This window comes from Loxodonta africana, chromosome 4 (genome assembly GCF_030014295.1).
Source record: "Loxodonta africana isolate mLoxAfr1 chromosome 4, mLoxAfr1.hap2, whole genome shotgun sequence".
In the NCBI taxonomy this organism is placed as follows: Eukaryota; Metazoa; Chordata; class Mammalia; order Proboscidea; family Elephantidae; genus Loxodonta; species Loxodonta africana.
Genome location: NC_087345.1, coordinates 65,544,832 through 65,567,878, shown reverse-complemented (window position 1 = coordinate 65,567,878; position 23,047 = coordinate 65,544,832). Strand labels below are relative to the sequence as shown.

The window sequence follows — 23,047 nt, the reverse complement described above, 5'->3', positions numbered from 1 at the left end:
GATTACATGCAGCAATGATATAAATAGTATCATCTTCTTGTGTATAAAAATAAAGATTTGGGGCAGCCAGAATGTTTTCAAGCTACCTTTAAATCTTACATACTGAACATTTATTTTAAGATGTAGTTTTAATTACCATATGTAACAGTTGCACAAAAATGGGCTTCTTAAAATTTGAGCTATTTAATATTTCCTCTCAAGAGAAAGGCAGAAATGCTTGATTAATATTTGATTTTGAATGTTTAATTTATCTTTAAATGGTTAATAATAATGGTTCTCTAAAGCTACCTTGGAAACCCTGTTGGCTTGGTGGTTAAGTGCTACGGCTACTAACTAAAGGGTCAGCAGTTTGAATCCACCAGGCCCTTGGAAACTCTGAGAGGCAGTTCTGCTCTGTCCTGTAGAGTCGCTATGAGTCGGAATCGACTCGATGGCACTGGGTTTGGTTTGGTTTGAAGCTACCTAGTTAAAACAAGCTATGTTCGTTTATTGTGTGAAAACTATACCTCAGTTTTAAAAATGCAAGTCATGTCATGTTTGCTAAAAAAAATTTCCAGATTTCCCGTTTTTACTGAAAATTTTATAATTTCTCAGTGAATGTAAATCTAAAATTTGAGTATTAGTTGACTTCCACACATCACTGTTCGGAATCCAACTTCTCTGTAACTGAAGAGGATCCAAAATCCACCATCCTAGAAATGTTTATGGCTTGGATAGCATGGAAAAGAAAGGTGCAGACTTTTAGAGGATGTTAAAGCTAGTCATTTTTTGTAGTAACTCGGAGGTATCCTTTCCAACTTTGAATTATCTATTTTCCTTAGCATTTTGGAGTAAAGATAAGACCTTAGTTTTATAAAACATATCAAGAGAATACTGAAGAATCTGGAAGGTTAGTATAAGAAAAGGCCTAGAAAGGACATGATAGCTGTCTGTAGGGGAGTCGTTTGTCCCAGGCAGATTATCCTCCATAACACCAGAGGGCAGAATACAGATCATTACATGGGTGTTACGGCAAGGTAGATTTCAATATACAATAAGTACCACCTGACAATACTTTAAAAGGTCCAAAATCAAATGGGTGGCATTAGAAGTTAATGAATTTTCTATCACTGGAAGTGTCCAAGCAAATGCAAGAAAAACTATTAATTTCCTGCATTAAGAGGATACACGCATTCATTCTACCCTGTTGTCAGGAGCCATCAAGTCAATTTCAACTCAAAAGACCCCATGGGACAGAACTGCCCCATAGGGCTTTGTAGGCTGTAATCTATACAGGCCAGGTCTTTCTCTTGTGGGGCCGAGCACTTAACTGTTGGGCCACCAGGACACCTCATTCTACCCTAGAGTTGTATTATTTAATGGCTTGTTTTATTAACGTCTAGTTATTCCCTGTGTTTACTTCTTTGAATGTAGCTTGAATTTCCAACTACTCCGAAACCTAAATACTATCCTTAATCTCCCTCTCCCACATAAACCAGCACTGCTTATATTTACTATACCTCTGAAAGAGCTATTCTCAACACAAATGTGTTTCAGAGCAAAACAGAGAACCCAGTAAAGTCCTTAGCTCTTTCATCCTCTACTCATTGTCCCCCGCATGGTCAAGTTTTACAATATGGATTTTACACAAGCCTAACTATATTTGAAAATAAGTATGTAAACACATTTTAAACCTGTTATAATTTTTGTGTTACCTACCCTTTTTTTTTTTTTTTTTTGCTAAATATGGAAATTTCTTAAATGTTGCATAGTATAAGGAGGAAAAGGATGGACCTGGTACTTTCCTGACCCTTTCACATAGTTGTGTGCGAACTTGGGACAGTTACTTAATGTCTCCCAACTTTGGTTTCCTCTTCTCATGGGAAGGTAAGAGCATTTGTAAATAACCTTGCTTATTCGTATTAGGTGCCCAGTAGATACAGGTACATTTCTCCAAAGGCAAACACTCTCCTTGCTAACCATTGTTCTAGCAGACCCTTCCCATATTTCAAAAAATTCTAGGCTTTTTAAGTTGATTAGGTGCTAGTAAACGGCAAGACCCAAGTTTTTAAAGAACCTGGAAAGAATAAAATAATCTTGCAATTAGAATCATAAAGTATTAAAAGTATTGTCTAGTCCAAACCTCACATATGAAAAGGAAGAAACAATCTTAGAACATCAATTATTTACCTTATGTCAGACAATTTACCATTAAAGCTGGAACCAAAATCTCTTGGCCTTTTGCTTTCTAATTCCAAAGCTGATTTTCCTTTTACCAAATGTGTGTGTGTGTCATAGATATTCACTCCAATTCATAGGGAATACTAACAGTTGGCAAGAATTTAGGAACTCTAGCCAGTACTTCCAGTACAAAACCAAACCAAATCCATTACTGTTGAGTCAATTCCGACTCATAGTAACCCTATTGGACAGAGTAGAGCTACCCCATAGGGGGTTTCCAAGGAGTACTCGGTGGATTGAAACTGCAGACCTTTTTGTTTGCAGCCATAGTTCTTAACCACTATGCCACCAGGGTTTCCACTTCCAGTACAGTATTGTGAATTTACTAATGGCAAGTAATTACCTGTGCTTTTTGTTTTCCTTCCTTGATTGCGAACATACAAGCTGCATGGAAACATACATTTGAACTTTTTAAAAAATATATTTTTAATAATCATTACTACTTAAAATGCAAAGTCTTCAGGAGCTACTAGGTGATATTTAAGATCCCTTCCAGTTCTGATATGATTATAAATATTTAGAAACAGTAAGTAGTGTTCTCAGTAATAATTCTATGCTCAATATAACAGGTAAAGTTTATAAGTAAACTATATAAATAAAAATAATCAGAAAAATGTAATGGCCACATAGGAAATTTATTTCAAACTTAAAATTTTGAGGCTAATAACACATCTAACATTCACAATGGAGCATGGCAAGAGAGCCACTTTCTTGGTATCTGTAAACTGAAATGATTCAGTACAACTGTGAACATTTTGAAGACCAAAGAAAAAGGAAACTCAATTTTTGTGACAATAAAATCTGCATATGTGCTCAATCAAAAAGAAAAATTTTATATGGTTTGTTTGGTCATATACTTTCAGTCATGTTTGGTCATATACTTTCATTCATCTAATTATATTATTAGACCTTTATACTAAAGGTCTAAAACCCTACCCAGAATATGAATTTTAATGAGAAAAGGGTGATGATACAATATTAATTTCCTCATCTATGGATTTAGCTATTCAAGTGTGTAGTAGTTGTTTGAAAAACTTTTCAACATGCCAATTTTTAAAATAGTGCATAAGTATTTTCTCAGCATGCTCTGAATTCCCTTCTATTCCGAAGACACCAAAGCCCTCCTTATGTATGATAATTCTTTTTAGAATATTTTAATAAAAGTATAGACACACATGAAATTGTATATTGCAACTTCGAAATCACAGGACCTTCTGAAGAATATTGATCATAAGAACAAATTATAAATATATAATGATGGTTTTAATGACCCTTGTTGGGATAGATTTTTCTTTTAAATGGAACTTAATTAAGGATTGGCCATGATTCTCCTGAAAACCCTGCTGCTGACAATGGTGTACATCAAATAAGTCATTCTGGCTCTGAGTATTAACATTTTTAATCTTCATTTTAATGGATGGAACACCATGTAGAGAAAGGATGGTTAAGGGGAGACATGCATTTTTTTGTACTGCCTCTGTTTTCCACAGAGAAGAGAGGATGCTAAGTAACCTCAGAGCTTAATGTTTCTGAGGTCCCTGGGTTCTTACTACTATTCTGACTTAGTCAATGGTGATCTGTACTCTGAAACTGAGAGACTGCCCTATCCAATCTTCCTTAGGAATATTATAAGCCAGCCCCACCTCAAACAAATTAATAACAAACATTACCAATGAACCATTAGGGATAAAAATAGAAATTAATTTGTGAAGTCTTCTATGTGTTTTATTTTTATATGTTTGACTCTCAAGAAGAAAGATAATAAGAGCGTTTAGAGAAGACAAGCAAGCTAATTTAAAAATAAGAGAAAAGTAAATGCTGTTTAAAGAACATACTGCTGATAGCAACTGTTTCTTCAAATACTTTAGGAATAATAAATAATAATAATTGTAAAGAAGGGAACTGACTAAATGGAGAACTAGAAAAAAGGCCATCTTGCTTCACTTTTGAGACAGGGGGTTCATTCACAGAACTGTTTGAGCTCTTGGGGATTGAAAAATGAATCTTATTAAATTATTCTTAGATTCCCTCCTTGTGTCTTAAGAGCATTAATAAGAATTCTGTCTCAAAGTTCAGTCCTTCAGTATGCTGAGGTAGAATTACTGTATCTTGAGGCTCATCACTGCCTTAGATTAGGGGCTTCAGTCTGCTTAAAAAGGAAGATTATTATAACCTTCAATAGGAAAGATTCAGACTGAAAATTTGTCATCTCAGGTTAAGCTGCTTCAACTATTAAACTCTCCTTTCAGGTAATGTAATCACAATTGTGGTTATGCCAACAGAAAAGGAAGAAAATAATGTAATTCTTAGGTAAAGAAAGAAGGAAATCTGTCTCCAAATTTGAAAGGTATTAAATGTACAAAGTGTCTTCCTGATTTGGAAGTTTTCCAAACCCTGCATTTTCTGAATTTATTCAGGAAAACACTTGGTGTGTGTTTTCCTGTAATTAAGCTTGATTTGCCGACTCCTTGGAAATGTTACCTATCACAAAAGGGAATGTAGTACTCAAAGTAAAAGAACTGCAGTTGAAAGGTACTCAGTACCGATTAGGTAATAGTTTAAGTCCAGGAAAGAGAAGTCTAGAATCCTATGATTTGGTGTTTCCATATTCACTGGAAACAGCTAGAAATCTTTTTCTGTTGGTTATGCCAACAGAAAAGGGAGAAAATAATGTAATTCCTAGGTAAAGAAAGAAGGAAAACGATCTCAAAATTTGAAAGATACAAAAGTACAAAGTATCTTCCTCATTTGGAAGCTTTCCAAATCCTGCATCTTCTTAACTTATTCAGAAAAACACTTGTGTGTGTTTTCAAACCAAGAAAAAGAGATTTATATTTTGCAAACAAGTAAACGTTCTGATTTTATTCTTCAAAATGTAGCTCGAAATAGTTTTCAAGTTCGATTTTAGATGAAAGTGTGTGATTTGAAAAAAATGATCATCTTGAGCTTTAAAAAGGAAAAAATAGAGGCTTAAGTTGTGCACGGGCGGAGTGAGGGTGGAGAAAGCAAAGGGAAGAAAAGATCAGAGCGTGGTTCTAGAAACAGTTCCTGTCCAAAAGTGGGTCTGCACACCGCTGTCGCCTTGCACAGGGCTTCTTGAAAGCTCATCTGCAGACAGAACAGAAATGATTCTGTTCTCGGGCTCCCTGCAACGAGAGGTCAGACCTGATACAAAAAGCGGTGCCTCCTCCTAAGGCTGCAAGCCTCCATCGACACCTGTTTCCTTAGATCCCTACTTAGGCCCTAGCCTTAGGGCAAATGAAGTAGGGGTCCACCCGACTACTGGAGACCTAAGTGGCCGCGAGATCCACCCAAGACTCAGGCAGCAAGTTTCCTTCGTCTTGCAGGCTTCCCTCACCACGCGCGTTGCCTCTACATCAAACTCGGCCTGACAGCCTATTTCACAGCAACCCTGGAGCCCTGGGGGCCGGGCCAGGACTAGAAGGAGCGTGCCTGGCCCGAGGTGGTTGGGAGGGCAGGGACCCGGCGGCAGGACAGTTACCACGCTCGCTGCTGCTGGGGCGGGGAGGGGTCACGCCTCCTGCCTACCGCGCTCCCACTCGCAGCGTTGGAACCTGCCGTAGGAGCCCACGTTGGGCGCGCCCTAGCGCACGCCCCTCGCCCCAGGGCTTGCACCCCAGTGCTATGTGCTCCCTCACGGCCACCGGTGCCCGCTGCCCGGGAAGCGCCTGCAGTTTGCCCGTGGCTCGCTCCCTTGCTCGCTGAAAAATCCCCGTTTGGAGTTCCAGATCACCGCTGCTCCACTTGCACTCCTCCTTCCGCCTCCCAACCCCCCACCCGTTTTATTTGTTTGTTTTGTTTTTGTTTTTTTTTTAACTTTCACTCTGAGTAAGCTGTATTGAGCCTAAGCTTTCATCACGGACCTCTTCCAGGAGGATTTAACCAGGATCCTGAGCGCAGGACGTCGCAGCCTCGGGTGCTTGCCCGCCGCTCGCCGACGAGAGACGCCCCCGGGCGGGGCGGGCCAGGCGAGCCGGGGTCGTCGCCGGGTGGGGGCGGGCGGAGCCTAGCAGCGCCTGCTCTCGGGGCGGCCGGCCCGCCAGCCGGTGAAGGAGCGCTGGGCAGGTGATGGAGACAAGGAGGCACCCGGCGAAAGGAGGCGGGGTAGGGAAGGCGGGGAGAGCGCGGGGGCGGAGGCTGGCAGGGGGCGCTGGAGGCTGGAGCAGCCCGTGCGCGCCTCGCGCCCCGGGGTGCCGGAGGCTCTGAAGCGGCGGCTGCACCGCGAGCCTCCGGGGCCCGGGCGGCGGCTGGGGGCGAGGTGGGGGGCCGGCAGCCGCCGCCGGGGGTGTCGCCGGCCTCGGCCCCTTTGTTCTCGCGCGCTCCCCCTCGCCGCCCACTCCCCTGCTGCCGCGCGGCGGCGGCGGCTGCTCCTCCCGCCCGAGGCAGTCGGGCTCGGCGCCGGGGGCGGGAGGGGGCGGGGGGGAGCGCGCCAGCCGCCGGGAGTGGGGGGCGATGGCGAAGCTTCGGGTGGCTTACGAGTACACGGAAGCCGAGGACAAGAGCATCCGGCTCGGTTTGTTTCTCATCATCTCCGGCGTCGTGTCGCTCTTCATCTTTGGCTTCTGCTGGCTCAGTCCCGCTCTGCAGGATTTGCAAGCTACGGCGGCCAACTGCACGGTGCTGTCGGTGCAGCAAATCGGCGAGGTGTTCGAGTGCACCTTCACCTGTGGCGCCGACTGCAGGGGCACCTCGCAGTACCCCTGCGTCCAGGTGTACGTAAATAACTCCGAGTCCAACTCCAGGGCGCTGCTGCACAGCGACGAGCACCAGCTCCTGACCAACCCCAAGGTAAGAACGCCCGGCGCACGGTGGGGCTTCCCGCGGAGGATGCGAGCCGATTTTCCCTCACTTCTGCTGAAGTCTTAAGGTTGGCGGGCAACATCAGTGTTAGACCCCGCGCGGGGTGTGCTTGGGGTGTGCTTGCGTTGCTGGCAGGTGACAAGGAGGAAGTACACCGAGAAACCCCAGGGCTCCGTTCTGCAGGTCGGGTTTGTGTGCGGCGACCCGGTGGTGCCCAGAGGCTTTTTTTACACGCCTGTCTTGTCCTGCCAGGTTTTAGATTCTGAGGCCACGGCCCAGCCCAGGTCCGGCGCCTTCAGGACAGGGTTTGGTGAAATGTGTGGAGCCGAAAGTTAACTTTTCTTCGGATTAAGCCTGTGGGTAGCCAGGACGCGCTTACTCCGGCGGTCAGGGTCCGAATTTGAACTGGCTGGGTCAAGAACTCGGATGGAAAGACCTTTCTTAGGAGCGGAGGGGCCTTTTTAGCTCCTTAAAAGGCGCTAGGAAATTCCTTACCCTTTAGCTCTAGACCCACGGTTTAACTTCGGGCCCAGAGATGAGCTTTGGGAAGTCGACGGATAGCCTGGAAACCAAATGCGATGTTCTGTGTAGGTTGGTTTTTTTTTTGAGGACAGAGGGCTCCTGGTTTTCATGAAATAGATTCGCAGAAAGTGTAAAGGGAGACTAGTGACTTCCTGCCTGCCCAGGGACAGTCCGGAGCGGTTTGGAGAACTAGACCTTACTAAAATTAGAAAACCTCTGTGAAATTTACGAAATATTCCTTTCCTGAAAACTTTGTCTCACAAGCAAAAACAAACAAACAAACAAACCTGGTTAGGACTCACGGGATGGAGGGCAGACAGAAGGAGACTCGGAAAACTGTTCCCAGCATAGAAAAAGCAGTGTCCATAGTCTGTGAACTGAGCTTTTTAGTGCGCCTCGTTCCGCGAGGAATTGCTTTTTTTCTTCTCTTGGTCTTTCTTATTATCTTTGTTGCTTAACTGTCAAAGTAAAGGTCTGTATTTTCTTTAAACTTACTAACGTTTTCCCTCACTCCTAGTGAGGGTTGTGCTTGAAGATCAAGCTGGAAAACAGTCCAAAAGGGCATGAATCTTGTGTACACAGGAGAACTTTGTATTAAATGTAACAGGCTACACTTATGCCAGTTTAAAAGAAAAAAATTCTGTATATATTTCTTTAAGTTTTAAAAACCAGCTTCCAATGGCTGTGCAGAAAATTGATGGTTTTGTCACCTAAACAGTACATTTTTGAATTTGGGAAAATACAAAATCAGGAATTCTTTTAAGTATTATTTCTGTCTCCCAAAAAGATGTCCCTATGGACAAGTGAATATTTCAGTTACCTTTAAAAAATGAAGGTAATACATAAGCAGTAAGTATAGGAATAAAAATTAAGAGCTACAGAATTTAGATCTTGGAAAAAAACTTAGTGAGGACAGAGTACAATATTTTAAGCTCCTGAGGAAGCAATAATGCCTTACAGACAAATGTTGGAAATTAATTTGCTTGATGCTCAGGAATTTTAAAAGAAATCTCAGTATTTTAGAATTTTTTTTTCAGGAGTAAATTAATATAAAAGAAAAGTACCCACACTAATAATGATTTAGAAATCATATTGTAGTTCATCATATAGGAGGCATAGTTGTAGTTGGTGGGACATTGCTAATTATTTTAAGTTAGTGATTCAGACAGTAATAAATTATATGCACATACACCAGTGGATTTCTAATACAAAATCTAATAATGTAATGTCTAATCGTTGATGAATTAGAATTTAGTACAAAAAGGCAGCTTTACAGTTTGCAGGTGGTGTTGAAGGACCTGGCAGAAAAAGTAAATTGGAATAATTAGGACATAGATTTTTAAATAGCTTAGGAGCAGTCCCAATCCTTTATATAATACTAAAATTTTCTCTCTCTCTCTTTTTAAATAATCTGTTTGTGTTTTGTTTTTCCAGTGCCAGTTCAGATCCTGGCAACAGTTGTTTTGAAGAATTACCTGAACAAAATACCATTTTATCAAGTAAAAGTCCTCAGGAGAAAGATTTATTTATGCTACAGAAAATGTTGAACAACATACCAGCCAGTTTATTTGAAGTTTCCTCAACTAAACTATTGTGTATTTCTTTATCCAGATTATGATTATGTTGTAGCACTAACGGAACATAAGTTTGTTCTTTAGCAGTCACCTTTCTACTTCTGGTCAATAAAAGCTCAATTTAGAAATTCTCGTAGGCAATTACTAGTGGAAAAATTTGACATAAGCAACGTATTGTGCCAGAGTTAAGTGCCTAAGCTGAATGTTTCAATAGTGTCATTGCAATTAGACAATACCCAGTGCCCATTCCTGTTGCATCTTGCCTGCCTAAATCAGTTCTTTGACTTACTGTATCTCTTCATTAAAGGCCTGCGTTCCTCACCCATTCCCTTCGTAGAATGTCTAGATTCTCTGCAGTGTCATGGATCCTAACCACCTTCAACTTCTCTTCTTCATCTCCCACAACAAGAAACCATTTAAGAGATTACTTCTTAGAGAAATAGAACAAGGACTTTCCCTCTACCTTGAGTTTGCTGCATTAATTACAGGAAAAGATAGCGAAGGGGAAAGAATGTTACAAAACATATAACTTCTTAAGCCATAAATTACTAACAAACATATTGTGAATAAATTTGACCTTTGACTAATAATTTCTTTAAAATATATTTAAGTCCTAATTAATTAATTTATTTATGTTTTGAATCATATCTGTCTTAATTATTTAGTGCTGCTGTAACACAAGTACCGCAATCAGATGGCTTTAACGAAGAAAAGTTTAGGAGGCTAGTAAGTCCGAACTTAGGGGGCCAGCTCCAAGGAAGGCTTTCTCTCTCCATTGGCTCTGGGGAAAGGTCCTAGTCATCCGTCTTCCCCTGATCTGGGAGCTTCTTAATGCAGGGACCCCGGATCCAAAGGATACGCTCTGCTCCTGGCACTTCTTTCTTGGTGATACGAGTTCCCTCTCCTCTCTGCTGGCTTCTCTCTTTCGTATCTCAAAGGAAATTGGCTCAAGATACAACCTAATCCTGTAGATTGTGTCCTGTCCTATTAACATAAAAAAACCTGCCTCAGTAACATCATAGAGATTAGGATTTACAACACATAGGTAATTACATCGGATCACAAAATGGAGGACAGCCACACAATACTGGAAGTCATGGCCTAGCCAAGTTGACACACATTATTGGGGGACACAATTCAATCCATAACAGTGCCCTTATTGTCTAAAACAATTACTGTATCCAGTTATGCAATATAGTATCCAAGGCAACTCATTATCCACAGGGAAATGATCGGCTCTGTGGACGAACCTTAGCAAAACTTCAGTTTCAGGTCAGCTTCTTCTTGCTCTTATTCCCGTCACTGCATTATTTCTTCGTGAGTCACAGTTACATATGCTAGGAGCACTGGTTCTCAGCTCTGAATTGCACACTAGAATCACCTAGGAGCCCTGGTGGTACTGTGGTTGAGACCTCGGCTGCTAAGTAAAAGACTGGTAGTTCAAATCCACCAGCCACTCCTTTGAAATCCTATAGGGCAGTTCTGCTCTGTCCTGTAGGTTTGCTACGAGTCAGAATCAGCAAGATGACAACGGGCTATGGGGGTAACTTAAAAAAATTTTAAAAATTCGGCCTCTCTCCATCCCTCAGAGATTCTGATTTAGTCTTGGGTGAGGCCTGGGAATTGGTGTATTTTTTATAAGTTTGTTATTTTTTTGTTTATTCCGTTGTGTAGACAATATACACAACAAAGCATATACCAATTCCATCAGTTTCTACATGTACAATTCAATGACATTGATTACATTTTTTGAGTCATTCTCACCCCCCTTTTCTGACTTGTTCCTGCCCAATTAATGTAAACTCACTGCCCCCTAAGGCTCCTATTCTTTCAAGTTGCTGTTGTCAGTTTGATTCCATATAGTTGTTAAAAGAGCATAATGCTCAAGGCAGACATTTTTTTACTAGTTTAGTTAAACTATTGTTTGGTCTTAAGAAGCCTTCAGGGGATATCTTTAGTTAAAGTTTTAAAGATTATCTCAGGGCAATTGTTTTGGGGGTTCATTCAACTTTCATGGCTCCAAAAAGTCTGGAGTCCATGGAGAATTTGAAAATCTGTTCTGTATATTCCCCCTTTTGATCAAGATTCTCCTGTGGATCAAAATTCTTCTGTAGAATCTTTGATCAAAATGTTCAGTAATGGTAGCCAGGCACCATCCCGTTCTTCTGGTCTCATGACAAAAGTTGCAGTTGTTCACGGAGGCAATTAGCCACACATTCCATATCTTCCTCCTGTTCCTGACTTCCCTTCTTTCTCTCTTGCTTCAGGTGAATAGACACCAACTGTTGTGCCCTGGGTGGCTGCTTGCAAGCTTTTACAGGCACTGCTCAGTGAACTAGGAGGTAGAACAAAGCACTAAACATACTGTTAGGCCACTTAACTGGGATGTTCCGTGAAACCATGAGGTATTTTTTAAAAGTTTTGCAAGTGGTTTTCATGTGTAGACAGAGTCAGAGCCACTGGCTTGGTAAAGGTATTCGTTGATTGTGTAAGAAAAGCAAAATTAGAATCAGAATTCATTATGATTAATATTGTGTTTTTCAGTTAAAAAAGTGTTATCAATGCTACTGAATATAGGGATTTGGTATAAAAGGAGGAACTCAAGGAAATTCTGAAGGAGAAGAAGCTAATCATTTAAAATTAGTTTGGGAATGATGATTTAAAATTGGTTGGCTTAAATTAAATGAATTTACACTATTTCAGGCATTTACTTTTGCATCGATATATACATTGGATGGCAAGGAAAAGATGAATTTTAAATACTTCCCTCTTGTATGTGGGACAAGGGAGAGTGGGTGATTTAAAACTATGTACATATGTTTTTAGGAGCCGTGGTGGCACAGTGGTTAAGCGTTCGGCTGCTAACCAAAAAGTTGGCAGTTCGGACCCACCAGCCACTCCTTGGAAGCCCTGTGGGTCAATTCTACCTTTTTGTATAGGGTAGCTATGAGTTGGAATTGACTTGATGGCAGTGAGTTTGGTTTTGGTTTTGTGGTTATATATTTTTAATAATATTTTATTGTGTTGAAGGTGAAAGTTTGCACAGCAAATTAGGTTCCCATTTAACAATTTCTACACAAATTATTTAGTGATTTTTTTACATTTTTCACAGTGTGTCATCATTTTCATTCATTCTGTTTTGGTCGTACTACTTCTAGTACTTTAGTTTCCCTGCTCCCTTACCTTCTCATCTTTGCTTGAGAGTAATTTTTGACCACTTGGTCTCACATAGATGATTAACCTGTTGCCATCGAGTTGATTCCAACTCATAGCGACCCTACAGGACAGAGTAGAACTGCCGCATAGAGTTTCCAAGGAGTACCTGGTGGATTTGAACTGCCGGTCTTTTGGTTAGCAGACGTAGCTCTTAACCACTATGCTACCAGGGTTTCCACAGATGATTAGGAGACTATAAAATTATTTTTGTTTTGAAATATTTTTCTTCTTGTTGTATTAAAAACCTAGAAACAAAGGAAAAAATCTGTTTCTAAGAAGCCAGTACTATAAAAGTGAGGGAAATGCATCAAGGAGGAGGAAAACTTGAAACTTTAAGAGGCTTTAGCTATATACTGGTTATACCGTACTATAGGGCATCATGGCTTAAGTCACTTTCTTGGTGGTATTCTTCACACCTACACTGTTTATAAAAACCCGATCCCCCAATCCCTATGCACTTATCACTACACCTACCAACATATTCTCTATATAGATGGTGCTGACTTTTGGGGGTTGTTCGATGGATGAAACTCCATCCTTAAATGTTCAGTTTGTTATACTTTGCTCTTTTCAGTTGCTTCATATGCATATGAAAGTTGAAAAATGGCAAGCAAGGCAGAAGAGGAATTGATGCATTCACACTGTGGTATTGGTGAAGAATATTGAATATACCATGGACTGCCAAAAGAACAACAAACCAGTCTTAGAAGAAATACAACCAGAAGGCTCCTTAGAAGCAAGAATGGCAAAAACTTCAGCTCACTTACTTTGGACACATCATTAGGAAAGACCAATCACTAGAAAAGGACATTATGCTTGGCGAAGTAGCAGGCCAACAAAACCAAGGAAATCCTCACTGAGGTGGACTGACACAGTAGCTACTGCAATGGAGTCTAATATACCAACAATCATGAAGATGACGCAGGACCAGGCAACATTTAGTTTTGTTACACATGAAGTTGCCATGAGTAGGAGCCAACTTCATGGCGACTGACAATAACAGGGAGGTCAGAACTAAGAAAGAAAAAGACCAAGCTGAGTTATGACAACTTCTCAACAATTTTTATTTCTCCATGAAAAAGTGGCTACCTTGGTCGTTTTTCCCCTTACATAATTTTATGTACCTGAAATAATTCAGCAAATATATCTTCAGAATCCCTTCTGACCAAAGAACCGGACAAGAAACAGCAGGAAATATAAAGAGGAGTTCATTCATTCGTTTAACAAATATTCATGTTCTGAGACTAGAATAGAGATCAAAACAGTTACTGCCCTCATAGTACTTAAAAGGTAAAGGTATAGACATTGAACGAAGGAATAATGGGATATTCTTTTAGGTAGGTTGGTTAGGGAAGGCACGTCTGATGAAGTGACATTTACTCAGAGACCCAAAGAACTTGAGGAAATGAACAGGGGCTTAATGGGCATAAGGGATGCATCATATGGCTATCTGGAGAATGTGTTCCACAGGCAGAGAGAGTAGCAAAGCCCCTGAGGCAAGTGGGTGCCAGGCATATGTGAGGAAATAGCAAGGATAACAAGGAGGTTGGACCACAGTAAGCAGGACAGAGAACAGCAGGGAATGAGGTTAGAGCCCTATAGAATATGATAAGGACTTTGAGTTTTATTCTAAGCACGATGGTATGCAATTGGACATTTTAAACAGCGGTGAGACCCAGTCAGGCTGTACTTAAAAAATATAACCAAACACTCTGGCTTCTGAGTTGAAAATAGAATTTGTGTGTGTGTGTGTGTGCCTGCACACAATGAGGAGTGCAGAAGGCAAAATTGGAAGTGGGGATTCCAATAGAACAGGCAAGAGATGATGGTGATTCAGACCAGTGATGAACTGGATGTGAGGAATGAGGGAAAAAGGAGTGAAGGATGATTCCAAGAATGGTGACTAGCACAGCTGGGTGAATGGAGGTGCCTTTACCAGATGAGGAAAACTAAAGGAGAAATAGGTTTGGAGGAGTACGGATGAAAAGCAAGAGTTTAGTTTTGGATATGCCTAGCAGGCATGCAAGTGGGATGAGTCCAGGAGTCTCTGATTTCAAGGAGATTATAATTTAGCAGAGGAGTTAAGAACACAAATGACTCTCAGAAAAGGCCACATGTCAAATTCTGCAGAGAGGTATAAACAATGTTATAGGCACCTAGAGGGGAAAGGCTAGGAAAAAGCTTCATGGAAGAAACGTTTACCATGAAACTTTAAGAATAAATTTTCATCTTGGTGGTGAAGAAAGGTGGAGAGGAATGAAGAGAACATCAAGGAAGAGGAAATGCCAGGAGTAAAGTTATGGAGTTGAGCAAGTATGGAATATCAGCAGCTAATTGGTACACTGGTATGGCTGGAGCACAGGGCATTTAGAAAGAAGTCTTGGGAGTAAAGCAAGAGAGTGAGTTGGGTCAGTGATATAGAGGTCCTTGATAGCCGGGATAGGTTTGGGGGCATTGGGAAACTGTGGTAGGCAGAATAATGACCTCCAAAGATGTCCACGGAAACCCTGGTGGCGTAGTGGTTAAGTGCTATGGCTGCTAACCAAAGGGTCAGCAGTTCAAATCCGCCAGATGCTTCTTGGAAACTCTATGGGGCAGTTCTACTCTGTCCTATAGGGTTGCTATGAGCCGGCATTGACTCGACAGCACTGGGTTTAGTTTGGTTTTGGAAAGGTGTCCACTTCCTAATCCCAGAACCTGTGGATATGTTATTTTACATGGCCAAGGGAAATTAAGGTTGTAGGTGGATTTAAGGGCTCAGCTACTAACTGAAAGGTCGTCAGTTCGAACTCGCCAGCTGCTCTGCGGGAGAAAAATGTGGCAGCCTGCTTCCATAAAGATTTATAACCTTGGAAATCCTATGGGGAAGTTTTATGCTTTCCTGTAGGATCACTATGAGTTGGAATTGACTTGACGGAAACAGTTTGGTTTTATTTTTTTTTTTTAATCAACTGACCCTAAAATAGGGAAGTTATTCTGGATTATCTGAATGGGTCCAGTATAATCACAAATGTTTTTAAATGTGGAGGCAGAAGAGGGAGGCAGAAGAGGAGGTCAGAGTGATGTGACCTGAGAAAGACTGGACCAGCCATTCCTAGCTTTAATATGGAAGGGGGCCAACAGCCTCTAAAAGCTGGAAAAGGCAAGAAAAGGGATCTTCCCCCAGAGTTTCCAGAAAGGAATGCAGCCCTGCTGACACCGTGATTTTAGCCCAGCAAGACCTATTGTGGACTCTGATCTTCAGAACTGTAAGATAATAAATTTGTGTTGTTTTAAACTGCTGAAATTTTGTTACTGCAGCAGTAGAAAACTTATACAGAAGCCAAGGAAGGTTTTTGAATAGGTTACTAATATGATTAGATATTTAAAGATCCAGTTAGATCTTTGTTAATAGTGTTCCTATCTATACAGTTCTTTGGAAACAATCTTATCTCCAGGCTGCTAGGAACTACATGTCTGAGATTACTTATGATGATCTATCAATGGAGGTAAGCTCCATTGATGAAGATCTCAATTATTCATAAGAGCCCCCCAAATTATATCAAGAAAACTAATCAGGAACTAATTTTTGTTTTATGATCTGATGTCTCCTAATATCATTCTCAGGATTACAGTGTAACATAAATGAAGCTTTCTCTCAGTCCTTTAAGAAGCAGTGGTGGTAGAATTCTCCCGTTCCGTGCAGGAGACCCAGGTTTGATTCCTGGCCAGTGTGCTTCATACACAGCCACCACCCATCTGCCAGTAGAAGCTTATGGGGTTGTTATGATGCTGAACAGGTTTCAGTGGAGCTTCCACACTAAGACAGACTAGGAAGAAAGTCCTGGTGACCAACTTCTGAATATCGGCTAATGAAAACCCTACAGATCACAATGGTCCAATGCATAGGGCCTGGCAGCGTTCAGTTCCACTGTGTATGGGGTTGACTTAATGGAGCTAACAACAACAGTCCTTTAATAAAAAGAAATTCATACATAATCATGACGTATAAACACCATGTAGGTGTCAGAATAGATTTGTTATATTACAGTATACTTTGGTTAGAGTTTGGGATAAATAATACATTTATTTTATCTCAGATTTCCATCAAAGAGTTGTAGAGCTTTTTATTGGTTGTCGACACATTTTGTTTATTTAAAATGTTTTGGCATTTGTAGTAGGTTGAATTGTATTCCCCCTAAAATATGTTCAAGTCCTAATCCTTAGAAGGTGTGAATGTGACCTCGTTTGGAAATAGAATCTTTGTAAATGTAATTAATTAAAGATGAGGTCATACTGGATTAGGGTGAGCCATAAATCCAATGATTGGTGTCCTTATAAGAAGAGGGAAATTTGAACACAGGACAGCTGACACACACACAAAAAGAAGATGATCATGTGCAGATGGAGGCAGAGGCATTGGAATGATGCAAGCCGAGGAACACCAAGTATTGCCAGCAACCACCAGAAGCTTGGAAGAGGCAAGGAAGGATTCTCTCCTAGAGCCTTCAGATGGAGCATAGCCCTGCTGACACCTCGATTTCAGGCTTTCTAGTCTCTAGAACTGTGAGAGAATAAATTTCTGTTGTCTGTAGATCTAAAGAACTGAAAACACAATAAAACAGTTTAGTAAAGAACTAAGTTCTCAGGCTGATGTCGCTGCTCCATTGACTATCTTGGGAACCACTGATTTGGAGGAAGAAATGGATTAGGTGTAAGAAGATGAGCAAAGAGATACTGAAATTAAAGAGATATTGTAATAATAAATGTAAAAGATGATAATTTCCTTGACTAGGGCAGTGGCAATAAAAATCCAAAAAAATTATCAGTACCAGAGAATGGTGGTAACATTGACAGAAACAAAGAAAAATCCATATTAAAAGCGGAAGAAGAAACATTTTCAAATTCTACATCATACTTTATAATAATTATAACTGTAGACTGCTTAAATGAAGAGTAACACAATAGGCAAGTAATCAGATATGTTTTGGGCTGATAGGCTCATGTGTATTTAAACAAACCAGGCCAGTTGCCATCGTGTCGATTCAGACTCATAGTGACCCTATATGTTTACTTAAGAGAAATGAAAGCTGGCTTCCTGAACATGAAAAGTTGAGAACTCGGGCTGTCCAAGTTTAGTGTATAAATTGATCATATACTAGATCACATCCTAATATCAATAAATAAAGAATATCAGGCAGACAACATTTTTTACAACAATGCAATTAGTGTGCCGTCAATTAAAAAAATGATAAGCAATTTGCCTTCTCATACATTTGCATTTAAGAACACACTTCTAAGTGATTCATAAAGTCATAAAAACAGAAATCATAATAGTATTTGGAATGGATCTAATTAATACCGAGCTACAGTTAAAGCTGTACTTAGAGGAAAAGTTATAGCTTTAAATGTTTATTTTAGTAAAGAAGACTGAATGTTAATTAACTTCATTTGAAATTAAGTTATAAAGTGAAAACAAAATTTATCTAAAAAAAAATAGAAGGAATGAAACAAAGACCAGAGCAGAAATCAATAAATTGTAATTGAAAACATGAGAAAGTTTTGTTAAAACTTGAAAAGACTGATAAAATAGAAAAACCTCTGGAAAGACTGATCAAGAATAAAGAGAAAACACAAATAACATGAGGATTCAAAAACAGGGTCTAATTATAGACATGGAAGGGATTTTTTTTAAGTAAGAAAATACTACGAACAACTTTATGCCAATGAATTTGAAAAAGTAGATGAACAATTTTCTCGAAAAATATAACTTATCAAAACTGAATAAAGAAAAGGAAAAGAACTTTGGTGAAGGGCAAGACAGTTCACAATACTGGGGAAGTTAACACAGCTTGACCAGGGCAACGTCATGGAATCCTCATAGACACATCCAAACTCCCTAAGGACTAAAGGACCACAACTACCACAGCCTCCACCAGACTGAGTCTAGCACAACTAGATGATGTGCAGCTACCACCACCAACTGCTCTGACAGAGATCACAATAGAGGGTCCCTAACAAAGCTGGAGAAAAATGTAGAACAAAATTCTAACTAAAAAAAAAAAATCAAACTTACTGATCTGACAGAGACTGGAGAAACCCTGAGAGTATGGCCCACGGACACCCCTTGAACTCAGTACTGAAGTCGCTCCTGAGGTTCACTCTTTAGCCAAAGATTAGACAGGCCCATAAAAACAATAATACCTGTAGCTCAACCAGGTATGTGAGACTAAATGGTCACACCAGCCCATGGGCAAGGACAAGAAGGCAGGCCAAACCAAAACCAAAAAAAGAAGGCAGGAAGGGACAGGAAAGCTGGATGAATGGAAATGGCAAACCCAAGGTCAAGAAGGAAAGAATGTTGACATGTTGCCGGGTTGACAGCCAACGTCATGAAACAATATATGCATTAATTGTTTAATGAGAAAGTAATTTGCTCTGTAAACCTTCATGTAACGCATGATAAAAAAATAAAAAAGGGAAAAAGAAAACTGGAATATGTTTATAATTGTAAAATGAATTAATTTAGTAGATTAAAATCTGGTCACAAAAATATGATAGATACCCTAGACATTTTTACACATGATTTACATAAAAACTTCAAGTAATAAAAAATCTCTATACAGACTGTCATTGAAAATAGGAAACTAGAACTGCCTGATTCATTTTATGAGGCTAATATAACCAAACAATGGCAACCTGACAGTATGAGAAAAAATAAGTTATAGGTTTGTGGTGGGCAGAATAATGACTCCCAAAGATGTCCTCATCCTAAATTCAGGAATCTGTGAATATGTTATGTTGCATGACAAAGGGGAATTAAGGTGGCAGACGGATTTAAAGTAGTGAATCAATTGACATGAAAACAGTGAGATTATCCTGGATTATCTGGGTGAGCCCAGTGTAATCACAAAGGTCTTAAAAGGTGCAAGAGGGCGGCAGAAGAGTAAGTCAAAAAAGGAGATGTAACAATGGAAGTAGAAGTCAGAATAATTCGAGGTGAGAAGGACTCAACCTGCCTTTGCTGGCTTTGAAGATTGAAGGGAACCACGAGCCAAGGAATGTAGGCAACCTCTAAACCAAAACCAAACCCATTGCCATCAAGTCAGTTCTGATTTATAGTGATCATATAGGACAGAGTACAACTGCCTCATAAGGTTTCCAAGGCTGTAATCTTTTATTTATTTAATTATTTTAAAAAAATTGTACTTTAGATGAAGGTTTACAGAACAAAGTAGTTTCTTATTAAACAGTACAGAAACCCTGTCTGCTTCTATTCAATGTTAGACTGGAGATCTTATCCAACACAATAAGACAAAGAATAGAAATAAAATTTATAATGATTGGAAAGGAAGAAGCATCTGAAATTGTTCTTAGACGATCCGATTGTCTACAGAGATAATCTAAGACAGTCTAAACAAACTAGTTTATTTTGATTTACTGTATACGCGATCAATGTAAAAATCAATAATATATTCCTTTACATAACATTTGAAAATGTTATTTTTAAAAAGATAAAAGTTGAAAATTGTGCTTTGCTAAGTGGACTGGGTACTTTGGACAAATCCTCTCATTGAGAACAAATAGGAAAAATGAACAAAATACTTTTTAAATTATGTTTGAAGATATCAGAATGTCAAAAAGGATGTGAAAAATTATAGGGCTAAGCTTCAGGAAAAGAAGGAAATCCAGAGGTGTGAGCCTGACATTTTGGATTTTTCTCGTTAGAGGAAAGAGTTGGCTGAGAAGCTGAGCAGAGCTTTTAGGAGACTCTTGGAGCTGTTGTTGTTGTTAGGTGCCATGGAGTAGGTTCTGACTTATAGCGACCTTATGTACAACAGAGCTAAATGTTGGCCTGTCCTGTGTCATCCCCACAATTGTTGCTATGTTCGAGCCCATCATCGCAGCCTCTGTGTCAGTCCATCTCGTTAAGGGTCTTCCTCTTTTTTGCTGACCCTCTACCAAGTATGATGTCCTTTTCCAGGGACTGGTCCCTTCCGATAACATGTCCAAAGTAAGTGAGACAAAGTCTCGCCATCCTCGCTTCTAAGGGGTACTTCTTCCAAGACAGATTTGTTCACTCTTCTGGCAGTCCATGGTATATTCAATGTTCTTCACCACCACCATAATTTAAGGGCATCAGTTCTTATTCGATCTTCCTTATTCACTGTTCAGCTTTCGCATGCATATGAGGCTGTTGAAAATACCATGGCTTGGGTCAGGGACACTTTAACCCTCAAGGTGATGTCTTTGCTTTTTAACACTTTAAAGAGGTCTTTTGCAGCAGATTTGCCCAATTCTTTGATTTCTTGACTGTGGCTTCCATGGACATTGATTGTGGATCCAAGTAAAATGAAATCCTTGAGAACTTCAGTATTTTCTCTGTTCATCATGATGTTTCTTGTTCGTCCAGTTGTGAAGAATTTTGTTTTCTTTATGTTGAGGTATAATCCATACTGAAGGCTGTAGCCTTTGATCTGTGAGTAAGTGCTTCAAGTCCTCTTCCCTTTCAGCAGGCAAGGTTGTGTCATCTGCATATTGCAGGTTGTTAATGAGTTTTCTTCCAAACCTGATGCTACATTCTTTTTCATATAGTCTAGCTTCTCAGAGTAGAGCAGTGACCCCTTGTTCTGTTCGAATGACTACCTCTTGATCTATGTACAGGTTCCGCATAAGCAAAATAAAGCGTTCTGGAATTCCCATTCTTTGCAATGTTATCCATAATTTAATATGATTGTGGAGCTAGGAAGACAAAAATTGGACTTCACAGTCTATCAGGCCTAAGATCGGGACTCTGAGTGGCTGTGCTATGGGAATGAGGGAGAAGTGGAATAGATCATTTCTTGCAAGGAGTAAAGCTCTGGTTGGAAGTTTTCAACCCCTCATTGGATGGAGTAATAAGATTCTAGCTGCCTGCCTAACTCAAACTTAAATCTTCTCTGAGGAGGATAACATTAAACCTGCCCCCCATCCCCCCCCCAAAAACCCAAACCCATTGCTGTTGAGTCAGCTTAGACTTATGGCAACCCCATGTGTCACAGAGTAGAACTGTTTCTTAGAATTTTCCAGGATGTAATATTTATGGAAGCAAATTACCAGGTCTTTCTTCTGTGGTGTTGCCAGGTAGATTCAAACCACCAACCTTTAGGTTAGTAAAAAAAAAAAAAAAAACCCGTTTGCAAGTCACTTGCACCACCCAGGGAAATTTATATGAAAATTTTTATTGCAGCACTATTTGTATTAGTGAAAAAATGCAAACAGTCTTAACCAAATGAATTAGGATATTGGTTGAAGTACTTTAACAGGAACCTGATAAGAGTGACTTAAACAAAGCAGATACTAATTTTTTTTTTTTCTTTTTTTCTTGTGTAAATGTCTGTGCTTGTAGGTGGCCCATGGGGCTATGTCACTCTGATCTGAAAGGTGACTCAGTTTTGTACTATTTTATTGCTCTATGGCACTGGGTTACTGTCCCTTAACCTGTTTTTCCTAACTTGCACTATGTCTGCCTTCAAGGCAGTAGGAATTCTATACCAGTGCTAATTGACTCAACAGCACCCAAACAACAACAGCAATTATCCAAGAGTATTCTCTAGGATACTATTCTCTAGATAATGTAACCAAACCCACTGCCGTCCAGTGGATTCCAACTCATAGTGACCCTATAGGACAGAGTAGAACTGTCCCATAGAGTTTCCAAGGAGTGCCTGGCAGATTTCAACTGCCGACCTGTTGATTAGTAGCCGTAGCATTTAACCACTATTATCTAGGGTTTCCCCGGATACTTCCAAAATATAACAACCTAATAGAGACTTGGAGCGCTGGTGGCGCAGTGGTTAAGAGCTTGGCTTGTTAACCAAAAAGTTGGCAGTTCAAATCCACCAGCCACTCCGTGAAACCCTGTGGAGCAGTTCTATTCTGTCTTATAGGGTCGCTATGAGTCAGAATCGACTTGATGGCAACAGGTTAGTTTTTTTTTTAGTAGAGACCTAAAACATATGTTATATCCCAATTACCATAGAGGAAATTGAGGAAGTTCTCCAAGAACTACAGCTCTCAGTGTTGCCAGGTCAATTCTAGAAAAACATAACTTCTATCCTATTTTAAACTATTTTTAGGTTGTTTTCAGCACAGTGGTTAAGCACTTCACTGCTAGCCGAAAGGTTAGCAGTTCAGACCCACCTGCTGCTCCTCAGGAGGAAGATGTGGCAGTCTGCTTCCGTAAAGATTACAACCTTGGAAACCCTTTGGTTTGGGGTTTTGGTTTGGTTTCTAAATAATAGGCTTTTACGGCTGTCTCTGATGTATACATTTTAGATACTGTCACTTGACTGCCTATATTGGAAGGTAAGGCTGTAGCTTTCTTATACCACCCATTCCACCTTATTTTTCTTCCCCTCATCCTCTGAATATGGTTATGTCCTAATTTTTTGGCTAAACTAATATTGAATGCTTAACTTATTTTGACTTTGTAAAACACTATTCATTCCTATATTTATTATACTATGTGTATAGACCACAGCCTCCAGTATGGATAACATCTAAACATAAAACAAAAATCCTCACAACTGGACTAATAAGCAGCATCATAATAAACGGACAAAAGATTGAGGTTGTCAATCATTTCATTTTGCTTGGATCCACAATCAGTGCCTACAGAAGCAGCAGTGAAGAAATTAAACAGTGTATTTGATTGGGCAAATCTGCTGCAAAAG

At 40.1% G+C, this 23,047-nt stretch overlaps 1 protein-coding gene across 1 annotated transcript in view; it reads left to right on the top strand.

Annotated features, from left to right (window-relative positions):
• Positions 1 to 6,693: 6,693 nt before the first annotated feature.
• The window catches only part of KCNMB4 (potassium calcium-activated channel subfamily M regulatory beta subunit 4), an 87,050-nt gene continuing 70,696 nt past the window's right edge, over positions 6,694 to 23,047 (top strand). The window contains exon 1 of the mRNA XM_003405204.4: positions 6,694 to 7,029. Coding sequence (XP_003405252.1) covers positions 6,694 to 7,029 — 336 coding nt within the window. The remainder of the gene's footprint in view (positions 7,030 to 23,047) is intronic.